This window comes from Podarcis bocagei (assembly GCF_964188305.1).
Source record: "Podarcis bocagei genome assembly, chromosome: 7".
Classification (NCBI taxonomy): Eukaryota; Metazoa; Chordata; class Lepidosauria; order Squamata; family Lacertidae; genus Podarcis; species Podarcis bocagei.
This window is the reverse complement of record NC_138132.1, coordinates 9,949,212-9,966,989: the sequence shown is the minus strand read 5'-3', so window position 1 is coordinate 9,966,989 and position 17,778 is coordinate 9,949,212. Positions and strand designations below refer to the sequence as shown.

The 17,778-nt window shown below is 47.0% G+C and overlaps 1 protein-coding gene across 2 annotated transcripts in view; it reads left to right on the top strand.

Moving 5' to 3' along the window:
* Positions 1–32: 32 nt before the first annotated feature.
* Positions 33–17,778, top strand: part of CLPTM1 (CLPTM1 regulator of GABA type A receptor forward trafficking) — a 32,214-nt gene continuing 14,468 nt past the window's right edge. The window contains exons 1-4 of one of the 2 annotated variants that reach the window (XM_081200341.1): positions 33–148; positions 5,856–5,974; positions 15,110–15,233; positions 16,304–16,462. In XM_081200341.1, the coding sequence (XP_081056467.1) occupies positions 89–148; positions 5,856–5,974; positions 15,110–15,233; positions 16,304–16,462 (462 nt within the window). In that variant the 5' untranslated portion in view covers positions 33–88. Of the gene's footprint in view, positions 149–275; positions 411–5,855; positions 5,975–15,109; positions 15,234–16,303; positions 16,463–17,778 lie in introns of those variants that run through there. The other variant, XM_081200342.1, reaches the window with a different exon arrangement.

Genomic DNA, 17,778 nt, shown 5'->3' with positions numbered 1-17,778 from the left:
CCAGAGAGAGCGAGAGAGGGCGGGCGGGAGCAAAGCGGGACTTAGAGGGAACTCTCGCGAGAGCTGCACCAGGCAACGGCGCAGCAAGATGGCGGCGCCGGAGACGGAGGTGGTGGCGGCGGCGGGTCCCGCGTCCGGCCCTGAACAGGTAGCGGCCGCAGAGCCCCTTTCTCCGTCGCCCCCCTCGCGGGAGTTGCCGCTCAGCGGCTCTCCTTTCCCTGCGGGGGGGCAGTTGCCCCTCCCGCCGCCCTCCTTTTGCCCCTCCCGCGGGCCAGGAGAGGGGGGGTTAGGTCCCCTCATGCCCCAACCCCGCCCCTCTCGCCAGTCACGTGACGCCCTTCTCCCTACCCCAGAAAGAAAAAAAATAAATTGGCCTCCAGGGGCGATTGCCCACCATGCCCCTTCTCCAGGTCAGCTCCTTTTCTTATTTATCTCACTCATATATAGATCTGCTGTTTTTTTTATTATTATCGCCTGCATTTTTCCTCCCAAGACGCCAGGGGTGGGGTTGTTTTTTGGGGTAGGGTGGGGAGGAGGGGTCCACACACGCCCAGCCCCCGTTTTATTCTCAGCCGGGCTCAAAGAGGCTTATGGCACGAGTGAGCAAGGATCGCAACCCTGTGGTTATAGCACGCCCTCCGCCTGCAGAGAGTCCCCAAGTTCGGACTCTGGCACCTCCAGGTAGGTCTGGGAAATGCACCTGCCCCGAGACCTCGGAGAGGTGTTGCCAGCCCGTGTAGGCGGTACTGAGCTGCATGGGCCAGTGGTCCGGCCAGGCGCAAGTCGGCTTCTGAAAGGGCCCCTCTCAACCTTGAGGGTCGCCAGATGTTCTTGAACTACAGCTCCCCATCAGCCCTGACGGCCACGTCGCCTAGGAAAGATGGGATTTGTAGTCCGACAACGTCAGGCACCCAAGGTGGAGGAAGGCTGCTCTGAAGTGGTAAAAATCACTCCCGGTGCGTTTGGTAACCCGAATCAAGTCAGGTTCATTTATAATCCGCTTTTCCTTTAAGGAGACAAAGTGGCATGTGTGGTTCTTGCAAATATGGAGTTTTACCTTCGCAACAGCTCTGTGAGGTAGGTTAGGTTAAGCAGTAGCTACTGGCCCTGAATTCCTGAAGGAGTCTCATAGCCTAGTGTGGATGGCAACTTAAATATAGAAAGCGTAAAAACATAGCAAGACGACATTCCAACTCAGACACTTAGTCCATCAGCTCAGTATTCTTTATACTGACAGGCTGTAGAGTCGCAGACAGGACTCTTTCCTAGAAGCTACAGAGTGAAACTGGACCTGCATACAAATCCCCAGAATATGAGCCTGGGTTTCATCATACTGTATAGTTGCGCAAGTGGCAGTTTCTACCCTGCATCTTGCCACACTTCTATACCTGAAAGGTGTATAAATCCTTAATTCTTGGGGACCTGGTTCACCTGTAGTTTCATTGTTTGTATATATTTGCTTCAGGAAGGAGGTTTTTGCCACTCGTCAGGCACAATTTGTAGTAAAACGGGTTGCCCAAATTGCCTCATAGAAACCATGCAGTGAACTTTATGATTAAATGAGGAGTCACCCATTTGTCTCTCGGTTCAATGTCCCACACTAGCCACTCCTTCCTTCTTGGATGTGTCACACAGTGTTGCTTCAGCCTCAACACCCCACTTCTCTTGGGTACACCTCCACCCTTTTGATCTGGCATCCATCTTGTTCCCTTGACTTAGAAATTCTCGCCTGACTCTGTCCCTTGTTAGATAGATCTGATTTCTCAGGTGTATGCCAAGGAATCACTTTCATCTCAATGCCCCCCTCTGGGTAGTTATCTTTCTGCTCCTAATTGGTCTCAATAGCAAATTGCTCCTGCCTTTATCCCCCATAAATAACCAACAAGTTCTGACCCAGATAGCTCTCTTGGCCCTTGCCCCCCATCCTTTATGACAGTCTACATTTCTCACTGTGTTCTGCTTTTCTTGGCTGGTTTCCTCTCTTGTCTCCAACTGACTTTCATGTTTCTTCCAATTTCAGACCATGGTTCCTCTTCCCCAATCTCCTTGACTGTACTGTCAAAAGCTTTTTCTCCCTGAAATTTACAGGTGCCACTCTGTTTTCTCCATCTAGGCTAAGAGTTCACCTGCCATTCCTTTCAACATCACTAATTTCAGAACTTCCTACTTCATGAATTGTTTCTCTTTTTTGAGGAATTTGTCTTTGGGTTCCCTACTAAGGAACTGATTTTTCCCCCTCCTCTGTCCTCCTCCTAAGTTAAATTTCCCATCTGATTCTTATAGCTTTCTGTATGCAGCATGCAGTTAGCTTTTTCATCTGTTAGATGCTTCCCCTTAACTGCATCTAATCTGCTTTTGCAGGTATTGTCCTCTTTTATCTGTAAGGAGACTCTTTTCCCACAAACTAGCACCTGGCTTTCATGGGGAAACTTGACATCATGATCTCTCCTCTCCCCAATTGTCTGTTGATTCTGTGAATATTACACACAGTCTGACCAAAAGTTGTCTCATTCTAGACAGCAGTGCGCTCTCATATACTACCTATTCTAGATGAAACAGCTTATTTTTCCCCTGTATGGAGTCTCATCTCACTCAAAGTCAGTAATTCCTGCACAGATTGTTGTGACACATTTGTGTGCTGTGAGATGTAATAAATAAATAAATAGAATCGTTATAATTTGCCATCAGCTCAAAGCACTCAGCCCATAGTGCCTGCTGGGTACCTGCGTGATTCTTTGCTCTACCCTTACTTACATCCACTCCTTCCTGGGGAAGGACATTTGTGGCCCATCTCAGCATTGGATGTGATTGGATCATTCAGTTGCTCCTGATGCAGAGATGAAGGGAGTCTGTCCGTTGCATCTCTGTGTGAGTTACTGCTCTGAGCTTACATTGAGAAGAAGCACTTGTAGAACAGTGACTTGTCTCAAACACAGGTGAGCTCTTCCAAGTGTGGGAAATTCTTAACACTTTCATTTTCTGAAAGCAAACCACTTCAGGTGTGCCTCCAATTATAATTTAGGGAAGTAAGCTCTAGCTATCAGAAGCTTAGGTAACAGTGCTCAGAGTGTTGTTGGCTGCAGGTGCTTGGGGTGAGAGGATGGGGGGGCACGGGAATTCCCATTCCACACCTTGTTTTTCCACCGTTTGCTGGGAAACAGCCCACACAGGGCCCGCAATCCTTTTGTTTGGCTGCCATCCATGTGTTAAAAGCGGTGTTACCTTTTAGTGTCCTCCCCACCCCTCACCTTGGGATTCCCCAGGTACATTTACCACTTGGATCATTCTTGCTACTTCCCTTTTATCCCCACCCTCTTTTACCATCTAGATTTTTACATAATATCCTTGTGACACACATAATCTGTCACACATAATCTGCCATTTTAAATAAATGATCTAAAAATAAACTTGAATCCAGAATCAAAGCCTTAATTCTCTCAACAATGTTGAATGTGGATGAAGAGGCTCATATTTTGGCCCTCAACCATTATTTTCCTGAAAAGAGATTGAATCATAGAATTGTAGAGTTGGAAGGGAACCCAAGGGTCATCTAGTCCAAACACCTGCAATACAGGAATTGTTTTTTTAAAAGCAGATCTTATTTATTAATTTTTCACAAAGAAAAAAGATATGCAAATTTTAACATAAACCATGTTACTTTGTCAGTTGACTTTCTGTCCTCCCCTTCCATGGTCTCCATATTTACCCTTAAATGCTACATATTTCACCTATACTATTCAATACATTAAATTTAACCTATTTATCTTATTCACACTGCTATAATTGTTCTTTAAATACTCAATAACAATACAGGAATCTTTTGCCCAACATGGATTGGGGTACTTTAAGAGTGAAGAACTGAGATGATAATTTGATTTGTTTTTAAATTCAAATGTAGTACCGAAAAGAATTTGCTGGCTTAAATATTCACTTAATGTCATGGGCTTACTTTACTGACCCTGCGTGCCTGTAGGGAGAGACTGGGAACATGAATTGAGTTTCTCATCTGAAAAATTGGATTAATAGTGGTGAGGTGCTTTTCTTCTGGGCAAATTTGAATAACATAAATCATGTATGCCTTTCCCTCAGATCAGATCCTAATAAGAAATAGTGATTATGTGTTTCCCCCTAAGTACTCAAGGAACTTTGCATATGTTGTTTCAGTAATTCTTAGAACAACTCTGTAAGATAAGCTAGTGAAAACTGGTTGGGGCTAGTATATAGATTGACAAGTTGCTTTTAACACAAGCCTTAATTAAAAGGTCCTACATAAATTTAGCAGCGATGAAGTAAGAGGGCAAATTCTTTTTTGCATCAGCAGCTGATTAAAGATTAGGTTCTGGACCATAGGAGAGTAACTGCATAGTTTTTATAGCGGAGGTTAATAAACAATGGGATCTGTATTAAGACTGGTACTATTTAACATTTATAAATGATCCTGTAGTCAAGTCTGCAGATTATTGGTTGCTTTTTATGTGGCGCTTGCCTGCATTTAGTTGAACCCCAACTTTCTAAATACAATGAAATAAAAAACAATTGATGAATGACCAGAATAGGAAAAACCCAAGCAGCCTGCAGAGAGTCCCAAAAGCGTCTCTGCAACTAGGTAAATAGGAATGAAATGACAAATGAGATTTTCTCTTAAGTGAATGTAACGTGAGGCACCCACAGGTAGAAAATCTTAACCACATAAAAACATGGGGTATCTAAAGTGTCTGTGACTATTAATATATCTTGGGGGAGGGGGTCATTGTTGATAACTTAATGAAAATGTCAACAGGGTGAGGTTGTGGTAAAATAGCAAACTCAAGAATGGATGGGGAACAAAATAGCCACTGCTTAATGCCCTTCTATAAAAAGATGCTGAGCCCACCTTTGGAATATTGCATACAGTTTTCTCTCTCTCTCTCTCTCTCTCTCTCTCTCTCTCTCTCACGCGCACGCACGCACACGCACACACAAAATCTCAAAAGACATATTGGAGAAATGGAAGAAGTGCAGGTAAGGAAAGCCAAAATGATCACGGGGTTGACAGGCCTTTGTCAAAATTATTTGTGGCTTCCTTGTTCAGAAAAACAATGGGGCAATGAGAGATGTTTATGAATGGGGAAGGGGGAGGACAGATAAATTTTCCTTCCCATCCCGTAATACTAGAACTAAATGGTAGATGAAATAGGTGGTAGTCAATTCAGGACAGATGAAAAAAACATAGGGCAGAATTAACTTATAACAGGCAAGGACTGAAGACTTTTAAAAATTCAAGCAGACATTTCAACCAAAGTTTGATTTTATAGTTTACCTTTCTACTTTTTGTACTGTATCCTTGCCAACCTCGTAGTGATAACTATAGTTAATCAGTATATAAATTGTTTAAATACAAAGAAAATAAAAATAATACTCTAATTCATGGCCTGCTTGTGGCTTCCTGGAAGCATCTGCCTGGCTGCTGCTGGAAACGTTGATGGGCTTGGCGGCCTTGATGCAGCCGGGCTCTCCTTACCCTGTTGCCGTTATCCTATATTTCAGATGGCAGACCAAGGCTGAAGGGTGGCGCCTTATGAACTTACGGCTGAGTTGAGATTTGAAATGGGGGTTATTAAAGCCAGATTTCAAGCTCTCCTCCACCGTGCCATCCCAGCTCATTGTTGTACAGCACTTTGCATCTAATTAAAAATCTTGTTTTCCGAGAAGCTGAACTCATTCCTGTCCCGAGAGGAGAGGGGCGGTTTCATGCTTCCGCAAAAGTGTCTCTTTTTAAAAAAAAAAAAAAGTCACAAAGTTTGACCCTCTTGGCTTCTTATGACAAATGGCTTTTGCTGATTTCCATCTTCCCGTTTTTCTCCCCACCTTTATAGCAAGTGACCAGCAATGGAACTGCAGCGGGAGGTGAAGCGGTTGCTGAGACCCAGCAGCAGAACCAACCCCAACAGCAAGCTCCAAATGCTTGGCAGGTCATCAAAGGAGTCTTGTTCAGGTGAGATCTCGACTGCTCTAGAACTGCCGCGCTGTCGTCCTGTGTGTGTGTATATATATCACACTAGAGGGTAGGGTGTGTATGTGTATTTGGTATTTGTCCTTAAATCACTTGCGCTTGGATTTACATGTCCTGGGTCAAGTTCCTGTACTATGAAAGCAGCCAATGCCCACTGTTTTCATTCATCTGCAGGGCGAAACCCACAATAACTGGTGTTTCTATATGGCTTCAATGTAGTCCAAGCACTTTTTGATATTTTAAATTTTAAAATATTTGTATACCGATTTTCCAACAGCGGTGCTGCGCTCAAAGCAGCTCACAGTAACAACAAAAGCATTAAAAAGTAGCAAACATTTCAACCGGTCATAATCCTATCGAAAACACAAGAGCATACAAAGCAAAAGCAAACATTCAGCAGACAATACGAACTCATAATGAACTCAAATGATCAGAAACGGCTTCTGAGCACCAGCCCTGTGCCAGCAGACATGCTCTTTCTTTGCAAAGATGATCTCAGCCATTCTTGCGACACCCCAGACACCCACACTGCGAGTTGGTGAGGGGATACAGTGGTACCTCGGGTTAAGTACTTCATTCGTTCCAGAGGTCCATTCTTAACCTGAAACTGTTCTTAACCTGAAACAGACTTTAGCTAATGGGGCCTCCTGCTGCTGCCACGCCGCCGGAGCACAATTTCTGTTCTTATCCTGAAGCAAAGTTCTTAACCTGAAGCACTATTTCTGGGTTAGCGGAGTCTGTAACCTGAAGCATATGTAACCCGAGGTACCACTGTAGTGGCTTGACTGTGGCCGCCCAGTTAAGTTTATGAAAGAGGTGGTATTTGAACTAGGGGCTTATACTCACTCCTGTCTTGGCCTCCTAGGCACACCGTCTTAACTGCATAGCACTAAATGACCAACCTAAAGCCTGTTTCTCCAAGGTGAGCTGAAGTGCCTCTGCCTCTCACCTTCAGCTCAGATCCTCTGAATACCCAAGGAGCATCCTGCACTGGGAGCACCCATTGGTGCACGGTAAACCAGTATTCTTCCACCTCCCCGGATCACCTTGGAGCTAGAAAAGGGAAGTGGAGCCGTGTGGGTTTTGCTCTGTGCCAGCAGGGCTTCTGAGCTCAGAGAGCACCCATCATTGCGTGCAGAGACAGAGCGACCAATGTGCCTAAGGAGTGCAGGGAGGCAGAGCAATCTGATGTGCCTCCGCTCCCCCTCCTGGCTTTTCAGGCGCAAGCTGAAGCATGGGAGGCAGAGGTCTATCACCATCACTCTGGGTTTATAGGCTCAGGGCTTATTTTCTGCTCTTGGCCTGGAGCTGAAAAGAAGGAATGGATTTTTCTCTGATCCTGCTCTGCATTCCGGACATAGGAACCTAGGGAGCTGCCTTATACCGAGTCAGACCCGTGGTCCATTTAGCTCAGTATTGTCTGCACTGGCAGGCAGATTCCCAAGCTATTCAGACGGGGTTCTCTCCCAGCCATACCTGAAGATGTTGGGGATTGAACCCAGAACCTTCTGCATGCAAAGCAGGTGCTCTACCACTGAACTGCACTTTCCCCCTTAATAAAAGGGGCATCTTGTCCTTTGGAAGGTGTGTGTTTGGTGGGGGGAGGTGTCCTTTTTGGTTAGTTAGAATTTGCCAGCCCCTGGTCCGGATGGTTCCTCTTAAAACTGCAGCTGGAGGCTTGCATGATTGAATTCTCCACCATGCAAGAAACATTCCCTACAGATCAATGTAACAGCAATAAAAATAACATGCTGGGACGTCAGCTAGGCTAGACCAGACCTCTGTCATCTTCTTCACTGCTCTTCTGTATGGAGGACAATAAGCAGCTTCCCTCCACCTGCAGTTTGAAGTAGCACATTGAAGAAACAGGCTTTACGTGCTGTTTCATGAGACCTAAGAGCCATGGCTTTATGTCCTTGTGAACATGGCGGTGGTCTTCCTCCAAGTGATTAGTATGTAAGTAGTCGCTTGTATGCAGAATCAGACCATTGGTCCACCCAGCTCAGTATTTGTCTCCCTCCCGACTGGGAGAGAAAAAATAAAAGCTCCCATGTGAGAGCAGGGAGGATCTTCTACTTTCTGTGTGAGACAAGGGTTAAGAACTACCTTTGAGGGAGTAGGATTGTGTTTTCTCTTTCTTTCTCTGTTTTTGTTTTCATTTAGATTAGTTTATATTTCCGTAAAAAAAGCTTTAATAAAATCTTATTTTAAAAAAAGAATTTGTCTACACCAGCCTTCTTCAGCTTAGCAATGTGAGAGAGCCAGTGTGGTGTAGTGGTTAAGAGCGGTGGACTCGTAATCTGGTGAACCGGGTTCGTGTCTCCGCTCCTCCACATGCAGCTGCTGGGTGACCTTGGGCCAGTCACACTTCTCTGAAGTCTCTCAGCCCCACTCACCTCACAGAGTGTTTGTTGTGGGGGAGGAAGGGAAAGGAGAATGTGAGCCGCTTTGAGACTCCTTAGGGCAGTGATAAAGCGGGATATCAGATCCAGACTCCTCCTCCTCCTCCTCCTCCTCCTCTTCTTCTTCTTCTTCTTCTTCTTCTTCTTCTTCTTCTTCTTCTTCTTCTAGCACCCTCCAAATGTTTGGGGCTAGAACTCCAATGCTGGCTGCAGCCCAAACCCACATCAGGGTTTGTACATCTACAAATTGGAGAGCCAGAAGTGGTGCAGCAGTTAAGAGTGTTGAACCTAGGACTCAGGAGTCTAGGGTTCGAATCCCCACTCAGCCATGAACCTCACTGGGTGACCTTGGACCAGTCACGGCCTCTCAGCCTAGTCTACCTCACAGGATTGTTGTGGGGAATTGAATGAGGAGAGGGAGAACCGTATACGCCAACTCTGATCTCCTTGGGAAAAAAGGCTAGATACAAATAATAAAATATATGGCGAGGAAGGCAAGTGAAGCCTGTCAGGGGCTGTCTGGGATTTCAGCCAGCGTCTTTTATTGCTCTCTTTAGAAATGTGAGGGCTTGAACCTTGAACCTTCTGCATGTGAAGCAGCTAAGAGTCCTTCCCCTTTCTAGAAGGAAGGGAGTGCGTGGGGCCAGCCTATAGGCCTGTGCCAAAGTGTGTTCAGTAAAGTATTAAGCTGATTGCTACCCTAATTAACATATAAGTTAAGCACCTCTTCTCTAAGTTTTGGCGGCATCTTTCCAGGGCAGAGGTCCCCATAAGGCTTTTAACACCAGTCATTCGAGCCAGCTCTTTTGTCACTTGGGATCTCGATAGTTTGGTTTACGGATGAGACTGCGGAGAGAAATGCCTGTGCTTTGACGTCTGCGTTTTGTGTGAGTCAATGCAACCAGACCCTGATGCAAAGTGAGGCGCTGGGCTTCAGGAAGGAAGTGCCTGGCGGTGGCAGGGTCCTTCCCGAAGCTGGGAAAGCACAGACTAGGCTTTGGGAAGGAGGAGGGAGGACTCTAGGATCCTGTCAGGGCCCTTATGTCTCCTTCCCAAAACCCAGTGCAGCGTCAAATGTTGCTGAGGGACTCCCAAAAAAGGCTTTGAGGGCCACAAGTGGCCCTTGGGCTGCGTGTTGAACCACCCTGGTCCAGAAGTTGCTGGACCACAGCTCCAGTCATCAAGCAGGTGCCTTCCCTGTACTCGTTTTGGCGCCTGCTAAAAATGTTCTTGTTTAGACTTGCCTACCCAAACACTTAAGAAAGTTGAGCTACATTTATTTATTTATTTATTTATTTATCATAGAATTTTGTGATATAAACAATAATCCAGCAACATTCCACATTTAACGTTCAGTTAAACAACTTGGGACTTCTCCTCCCTCCAGGGATTCCCAAAAATTTCAATTTGTATTCTGATCACTCCATGCCTTCACTTCTTCCCAAAAGAAGACTAGCCACTATCCTGAAAAGCTGAGGTGATTTTAGTCTGTTTTAGCATTTAAAATATGGTTGTGAACAGTCAAGTGGTGTATAATTTTTATGAAATACAGTGGTGCCCCGCAAGACGAATGCCTCGCAAGACGGAAAACTCGCTAGACGAAAGAGTTTTCCGTTTTGGAGGTGCTTCGCAAAACGAATCTCCTATGGGCTTGCTTTGCAAGACGAAAATGTCTTGCGAGTTCCTGCAGGGGTTTTTTCCTCCCCCCCTTTTTCTAAGCCGCTAAGCCGCTTATCAGCTGATCCGATAAGCTGATAAGCCGCTAATAGCGCTAATAGTGCTAATCCTCTAATCCGTCAATGGGCTTGCTTCGCAAGACGAAAAAAACGCTAGACGAAGAGAATCACGGAACGGATTCTTTTCGTCTTGCGAGGCACCACTGTAAATAAATAACCATTTCTGACCTTCGGCTGGGCTGCCTGGGGCTGATGGGTGTTGGAGACTAACACCCTCTGGAGGACCACAGCCTCCCCATCCCCAGCATAGGAGAAGTTGTGGCATGCATTGTAATCCTGAGATTATTTACTCAGAGGGGCTCCCCGTCAATATCAGTGGGCCTTACTGCTGTAAGTAAGCCTGCAGCCTTCGACTTGCAGGGAGAGGTCTCCCTAGCCTTCCAAAGGTCTCTCTCTGGGTTTTATCAAAAGCTCCGCCCTCTTCATGCTTCTCAAGCTTGAGAGCACAGAAGCGTGGTTGTGTTTGCTCCACTATTCTGCTTTAGCGTGTGGATCAATGACACTCCTTAATACGTGTGTGGTGGCCTCTTGGGGTTTTTGTGGCTTGTGGGGATGAGGCCTACTGATCTTTTTCAGGGTTGTGGTTCTCTCTTGCTGGTCATGGTGGTGGTTGGTTCCCCATCGGGCCTCTCCTTTATGGTACTCCGGGAGTGCACAGAGCTTGAAGCATGAGAAAAAGTTGCAGCTGGTATGGGAATCAAAGCAAATTGAGAGCAGCAGCTTCAGCCAGGCAAAGGGCCTTCTTGGTAGTGTGCCCTCCCTATGGAACGCCCTGCCTTCAGATGCCAAGAAGATAAAGAATTACACAACTTTTAGAAGACATCTGAAGGCAGCCCTGTATTGGGAGGTTTATAATGCTGGATGTTTTATGTTTTTAGATATGCTGTAAGCCGCCCAAGGCCAGTGCTAGAAATCCCCTGGGCACCAGGCACATTTTGCACCTAGCATGGATCCAATTGTAAACATGCAGAGATCTCTGGGCACCAGGATGGCAACTGACAACTCCATCGTGCTGACAATATACACAATTAATTTTCAGCTTTGTAATCCAAGGGGGCGGCACCTAAACATTCCATTGTGGCACCTAGACATTCCATTGTGGCGGCCGTAAGCTAGGTTTGAGGTGCCATTTAATGAGTAGCTTAGGTATCCGAGTTTCTAACACTGTTCACGGGACGAGTAATGGTTCCAGAGGGCTCTGAGATAAGTTGGTCGGGTAGGGCGGAGTTGACTAAATTGAGTAATGCTGTTTCAGATACTGCTCCTTTCGTAGCACTCGCCATCTAGCCACTTGCCCAACAAAATCGGCCCACGAATAGCATTAGCAGGAGCCAACCTTTTCTAACGCATTCAGATGTCCCCTTGAGAGCAGGGTGACCAGGTGGGAAAGAGAAAGCAGAGAGAGTTTGTGCCATTTCCAAAGCCATTATTGCTTGGGATGCTATATTGGCTCTTTGAGCTGTGTCAGCAAAACGTTTTGGCATCTGTTCAGTGCCAGCTGAGCGATGAACTTCCGTATGATTAGAACGGTTAAAACATTTCCATTTATTAATGCAAATCAGATTGGAACAGGCTCGGCGCTGGCGTGTTCTCCCTCTTCCAGAAATGGGCAAATGCTGCAGTAATGCACTTCCAAAATTGTGGGTATGCAAAAAAAAAAAAATCATCTTTACTTGGCAAGGCCCCCACCCCACCCCGGCTGCTGAAATTGATCCAGAACATTGCTTTGAAGTTGAATGAAATAATCCACCCTTCATTGGGCTCAGCATTTTCCAGATGGTTGTGGCCCATTTTAAGTGGGGAGCCTTAGAGGAAGTCGCAGAATAGAATAAATGATTCCATTCTTTTAGTCTGGTAATTCAGAACTGTTGACAACCAAGGAAAACAGGCTTTCCACAGGCATCGCTGCCCCTCCTGCCACACATTTCTTGGTGAGTCACCTGTGGCAAAAAAGGAAGTAAAAAAGGATCCGATTTTTGTAAAGCTTCCCTGCCGAATCACCCAGCAAGGGCAAATCTGAAGCAGAAACAGCTTAGCTAATTAACCTCCTGGCTTAAAACTGATTGATTGGCCGGCTAGATTTGTGTGTGTTTATGCACTGTGAAAGCTCCTGAAGGATATTTGACAGGGGCGGTGGGGAAGATCTTGAAGGAAGGTGACATTGCCTCTTGGGTGCGTGAATTTTAAATTAAGAGATACCGGTCATTGTCTGGAGAAGAGCAAGGAATCTGCATTCCCCCCCCCCCCATTAGATTTGGGAAGCTGGCAACACTATCTGGCCCTCCTAGGTTTGTGAGTTACACAGATGATTCATGAGGCAGCGGAAGCCAGCGGTGCTGTGGTTCTGTCTTCCCAGTTGGCTGGTTATCTTCAGCTATAATTTTAAACACACTAGCCTGCGAATGCCGGAAGAGACGTGCGTAGCTTCTCTGCAAAACCAGATGTGCTTATATATGCAAGGCAGGGTGCCAGGGCAGGGGTCTGGGTCTCTGAGGTCCATACATTCCGAAGCAAGCGTACCTGAGAAGTAGAATAAGCCGGTTGTGCAAGATGATGGACTTGCCTCGTTAACCGTGTTGTGTGTGTGGTTTTAATTGACTGTCCATGAATTCAGTAGAGCTTCTGCCAGTCTCTAGTACACTCCACCATACAGGTAGCATATTCTCAGTATACAGAAGCGCAGAGTGCCTTTTTCAGAATGACGCCACATGGCCATGTTATGTGCATCATCACGGGATGGATTGCTACAATTGCATGTACGTACCACAAGTTCATCTAAATCAGGGCTGGTGGACATGCAGCCCAGAGGGCAGATTTGACCCCCCAGACTCCCCAAATCATACCCACCTACCCCACACCTGATGCATGGGGTGGGTGGAAGGAAGAGACGCAGCTGCACAAAACCGGATTGAACTCCCTGAGCATCATCTAATGCATGGGGAGTTCACTCCTGCTTGGTCACCTTGCCAGCCAATGTTGCCAAGTGGGTGAAACTGCCCACCTGTCAATCATATGACATCATGAACCCAAACAGTTAGAAGGTGGGCGATCCCACCCACCTGTGATAGTTGGCCTGCTGGGTGGGGAGAGGAAGATCTGGTCCACTGGGCCAAAAAGGTTTCCCATCCCTTATATAAATGATCTGCAGTAAACCCAAAAGTTATTCTGATGGGCGGGCGGTATAGGCATAAGAAAGAAAGAAAAAAGCGAGTAAATCCTCCGCCAAAGAAAAGTGAGGTTTCAAAGGGGGCCAACATGTATTTAAATTCCCACTCAGCTGGGAAGCTCTCTGAGTGACCTTGGGCCATTTTCTACCTTCCAGCCTCACCTTCACGGGGTGGCCGTCTGAGGATTAAATGCAAGGAAACAAAACATTGTTGCACTCCAAGTTCCTTGGAGGGGGAAGGCAGGATACAAAAGCAATTATTGCTTTTAAGGATGATGATGATGATGATGATGATGATGATGTATTATTTGACTGCTTGCCAATCCTCAACACAGCAAGTGCTGAAACAGATACAGTGGTATATTGGGTTACGAACCTAATTCGTTCCGGAGGTCCGTTCTTAACCTGAAACCATTCTTAACCTGAGGCATGCTTTCGCTAATGGGGCCGCCCGCTGCTGCAGTGCCCCTGGCACGCGATTCCCATTCTCATCCTGGGGCAAAGTTTGTACAGTGGTGCCCTGCAAGACGAATGCCTCGCAAGACGGAAAACCCGCTAGACGAAAGGGTTTTCCGTTTTTGAGCTGCTTCGCAAGACGAAAATGTCTTGCGAGTGTTCCGATTTTTTTTCGCTTCCCCCCCTTTTTCTAAGCCGCTAATAGCCTTTTAGCCGCTAAACCGCTAATAGCGCTAAGCCGCTAATAGGGTTGCTTCGCAAGACGAAAAAACCGCTAGATGAAGAGACTCGCGGAACGGATTATTTTCGTCTTGCGAGGCACCACTGTACTACTTCCAGCTTAGCGGAGTTTGTAACCCGAGGTGTTTGTAACCTGAGGTACCACTGTATTACAAAGTTGATTTGGAGGCAACTTAAAAGCGACAGCAAGTGCTCAATGCGGAGCTTTTGTTTCCTTTGAGTTGGGGCAGTGGCAGTGCATGCTCTTTGTGCGCACGTGTGTATTGTTCACACAAAGCCCCGGACTAGTATCTTTGCATGTAAAATAATAACAGTGAAGAAGGTGCACATCAAGAGGGGCGGTGCTGCCCTAGCATGCCACATTCCGTTCTGCTGATGGTACCTCTCCGCTGCCTCCCCAAAGGATATTGCAGAAACAGAGTTAGCTCAGATGGTAGCATTGAAGCAAGGAGTCTAATAGAAAGGGACACGGGGGGGGGTTAAATAAGAACGGGCAAGCGCAGGAGGGAGGGAAGCCTGAGCTGCTCTTTTTCACCAATTTGACACAGTGTAAACACAGTTTGCACTGTGTCAAAAACTGTATGGGACGTGGGTGGCACTGTGGGTTAAACCACAGAGCCTAGGACTTGCCGATCAGAAGGTCGGTGGTTTGAATCCCCGCGACGGGGTGAGCTCCCGTTGCTCGGTCCCTGCTCCTGCCAACCTAGCAGTTTGAAAGCACGTCAAAGGGCAAGTAGATAAATAGGTACCGCTCCGGCGGGAAGGTAAACGGTGTTTCCGTGCACTGCTCTGTTTCGCCAGAAGCGGCTTAGTCATCCTGGCCACATGCCCCGGAAGTTGTACGCCGGCTCCCTCGGCCAATAAAGTGAGATGAGTGCCGCAACCCCAGAGTCGGTCGTGACTGGACCTAATGGTCAGGGGTCTCTTTACCTTTACCTTATGGCCCCTGTGAACAAGCAGAGTTATGATATTTGACAAATCTTCGGGAAGCTTCTTTTTAATGTTGAGGCTGTTAGCAATTTCTTTGTGCAGTAGCTGCCTCTAGAAGGAACGGCCAGCTTATAACTGCATCTTGTATTGATTCTCTACTTTTCTCTTCCCCCCCCCCTCCCCAAAGGATCTTTATCATTTGGGCCATCAGCAGTTGGTTCCGTCGTGGGCCGGCACCACAGGATCCAACCACCACTGGCGGAGCACCCAGGGCGCCCAGCCGCAATCTCTTTCCTAAAGACACTTTAATGGTAAGTGCGGCCCGGAACTTGGGTTAGCTGGGCCCCAAAGTTTGCAAAGTGTAAACAAGTATGCGCTCAGTATGTAAAAGTACAATTACGCGCCTGTATGATCTGGATAAAATTTTTGCAGCCTGTCGAACTGCAGCCTCCAGAAATCACGGAAGCTGAGCAGATTTGCAGAATTTCTCTCATTCTGTGTATTGTGTTCTGCCAGTTTTACTGTACTGCATAAATTTTTTATTGAAGCTTTTTTGACGCGACAAAATTTTTAAAGGGGGAAAAGAGACAAAAGAAAAGAAAGAGGGCTTCCGATTCTTCATCTGTCAATTACATAAAAAAGAATTATTCAAAACATTTGCTCCACGGCATCATCCGTTAGTTTTACCATATTGCATCTTTTGTTCTGTCACCACCACTGGAGGTCTTGCACAGCAGCTCATCTGCCACCTGAAAATTCAGCAGGCATTGCCCACGTGCTTTTCAGTTTACCTTTGCAGCCATGAGGGTGGCTGGAAACTTGCTTTTTGTCCTGGATGGAAGCTGTGATTCCTGGGTAGCCGATTTTCCCCTCCTGCACTGCTGAGGAATTGCAGTAAATGCATAGCCCTGATCATCATAACAGTAAAGAAGCTGAACATTTGCCTGGGTCTATTCCTTTATTATAAGGGACACGGGTGGCGCTGTGGGTTAAACCACAGAGCCTAGGACTTGCTGATCAGAAGGTCGGCAGTTCGAATCCCCGCGACGGGGTGAGCTCCCGTTGCTCGGTCCCTGCTCCTGCCCACCTAGCAGTTTGAAAACACGTCAAAGTGCAAGTAGATAAATAGGTACCGCTCCGGCGGTAAGGTAAACGGTGTTTCCATGTGTTGCTCTGGTTCGCCAGAAGCGGCTTAGTCATGCTGGCCACATGACCTGTACGCCGTCTCCCTTGGCCAATAAAGCGAGATGATTGCCGCAACCCCAGAGTCAGCCACGACTGGACCTAATGGTCAGGGGTCCCTTTACCTTTTTATTCCTTTATTGCAGCCCATGATATAGGCTTCCCTGCCTCAAATAATGCTCTTCTCTTCTCCCTGCAGGATCTTCATGTCTATATATCAGAGCATGAGCACTTTACAGATTTCAACGCTACCTCCGCGTTGTTTTGGGAGCAGCGGGATCTTGTCTACGGGGACTGGACCAGTGGCGAGAATTCCGACGGGTGCTATGAACACTACGGAGAGTTAGATATTCCGGAGGTGCGTGAGCAACGCATGTCACTGGCCAGCTGTTCTCCAGCTGCACTCAAGCCAAGCCCCCTGCTGCAGACCTCACTTTTCTCCCTACTTGTCTGCAGTGGGCTGCCTGTACTTAAGGGGACTCTCCATCTCCAGACTCCAAAAGCAAAACTCCTTTAAGAAATACATTGCCTGGACTGGACTAGGAAGCATCTTCTCTTCCATGTTAGAGGCAATAGTTCCTCTACATTAACAAGAGATTATAGAGCTAAGAGGGACGCGGGTGGCACTGTGGGTTAAACCACAGAGCCTAGGGCTTGCCAATCAGAAGGTCGGCAGTTCAATTCGCCGTGACAAGGTGAGCTCCCGTTGCTCGGTCCCTGTTCCTGCCAACCTAGCAGCTCGAAAGCACGAAGTGCAAGTAGATAAATAGGTACCGCTTCAGTGGGAAAGTAAACGGCGTTTCCGTGCGCTGCTCTGGTTCGCCAGAAGCGGCTTAGTCATGCTGGCCACATGACCTGGAAGCTGTACGCCGGCTCCCTCGGCCAATAAAGTGAGATGAGCGCCGCAACCCCAGAGTTGTCCACGACTGGACCTATTGGTCAGGGGTCCCTTTACCTTTACCTATAGAGCTAAGAGAGAGAGACTGGTGTGACCCACTGTCTGAATGTCCAGTACTGATTTAAACGCCATTAGTGGTGATGATCCTTTATGAATGCAAATAGGGGCATCACTCCATTCTAGCACCTCAGAAGTCTTACCCAAGCCCCTAGCCCAAGTGTGGGGAAACCTTATGCCTGCCACATGTTATAAACTACAAGTCCCATCAGGCCCAGGAGCCGTGGCCAAGGAGGATGGGAGTTGTAGTTCTGGAACAACTGGAGCACCAGAGGTTCCCCACATCTGACTGGCTCTGGGAATTTGAATGGTGAAGCCCTCTTCACCATTCTGGAAAGGATTATATTAGTCCAGCATTCAGTTTCTAGCAAGGAAGCAGGACAGGAAGCAGGACAAGGAAGCAGGACAGGACGGGTCTGGGGGAAGCTTTCTGTCTTTGGCCTTTTAAAATGCTAGGTGCTCAGAGAAGGCTTGGAAGGGCTAGGGGGACAAAGCGGGGAAGGAAGGAGACACCAAAGCTACTGTTTGACATTTTAAGGCAGAGGATCCTTAACATTAGGAGGGAGCTTGTGTTTTTATATTTTGCTGGAAGCCTCCCAGAGTGCCTGCAGCAACCCAGTCAGGGTTTATGGGCAACATAAAACTATTAGTATTAGTCCAACAGCTGTGGCTTCCTTGATCACCTCCTTGCTGTGTTGCGTTCCCCCCCCCCCCCAATG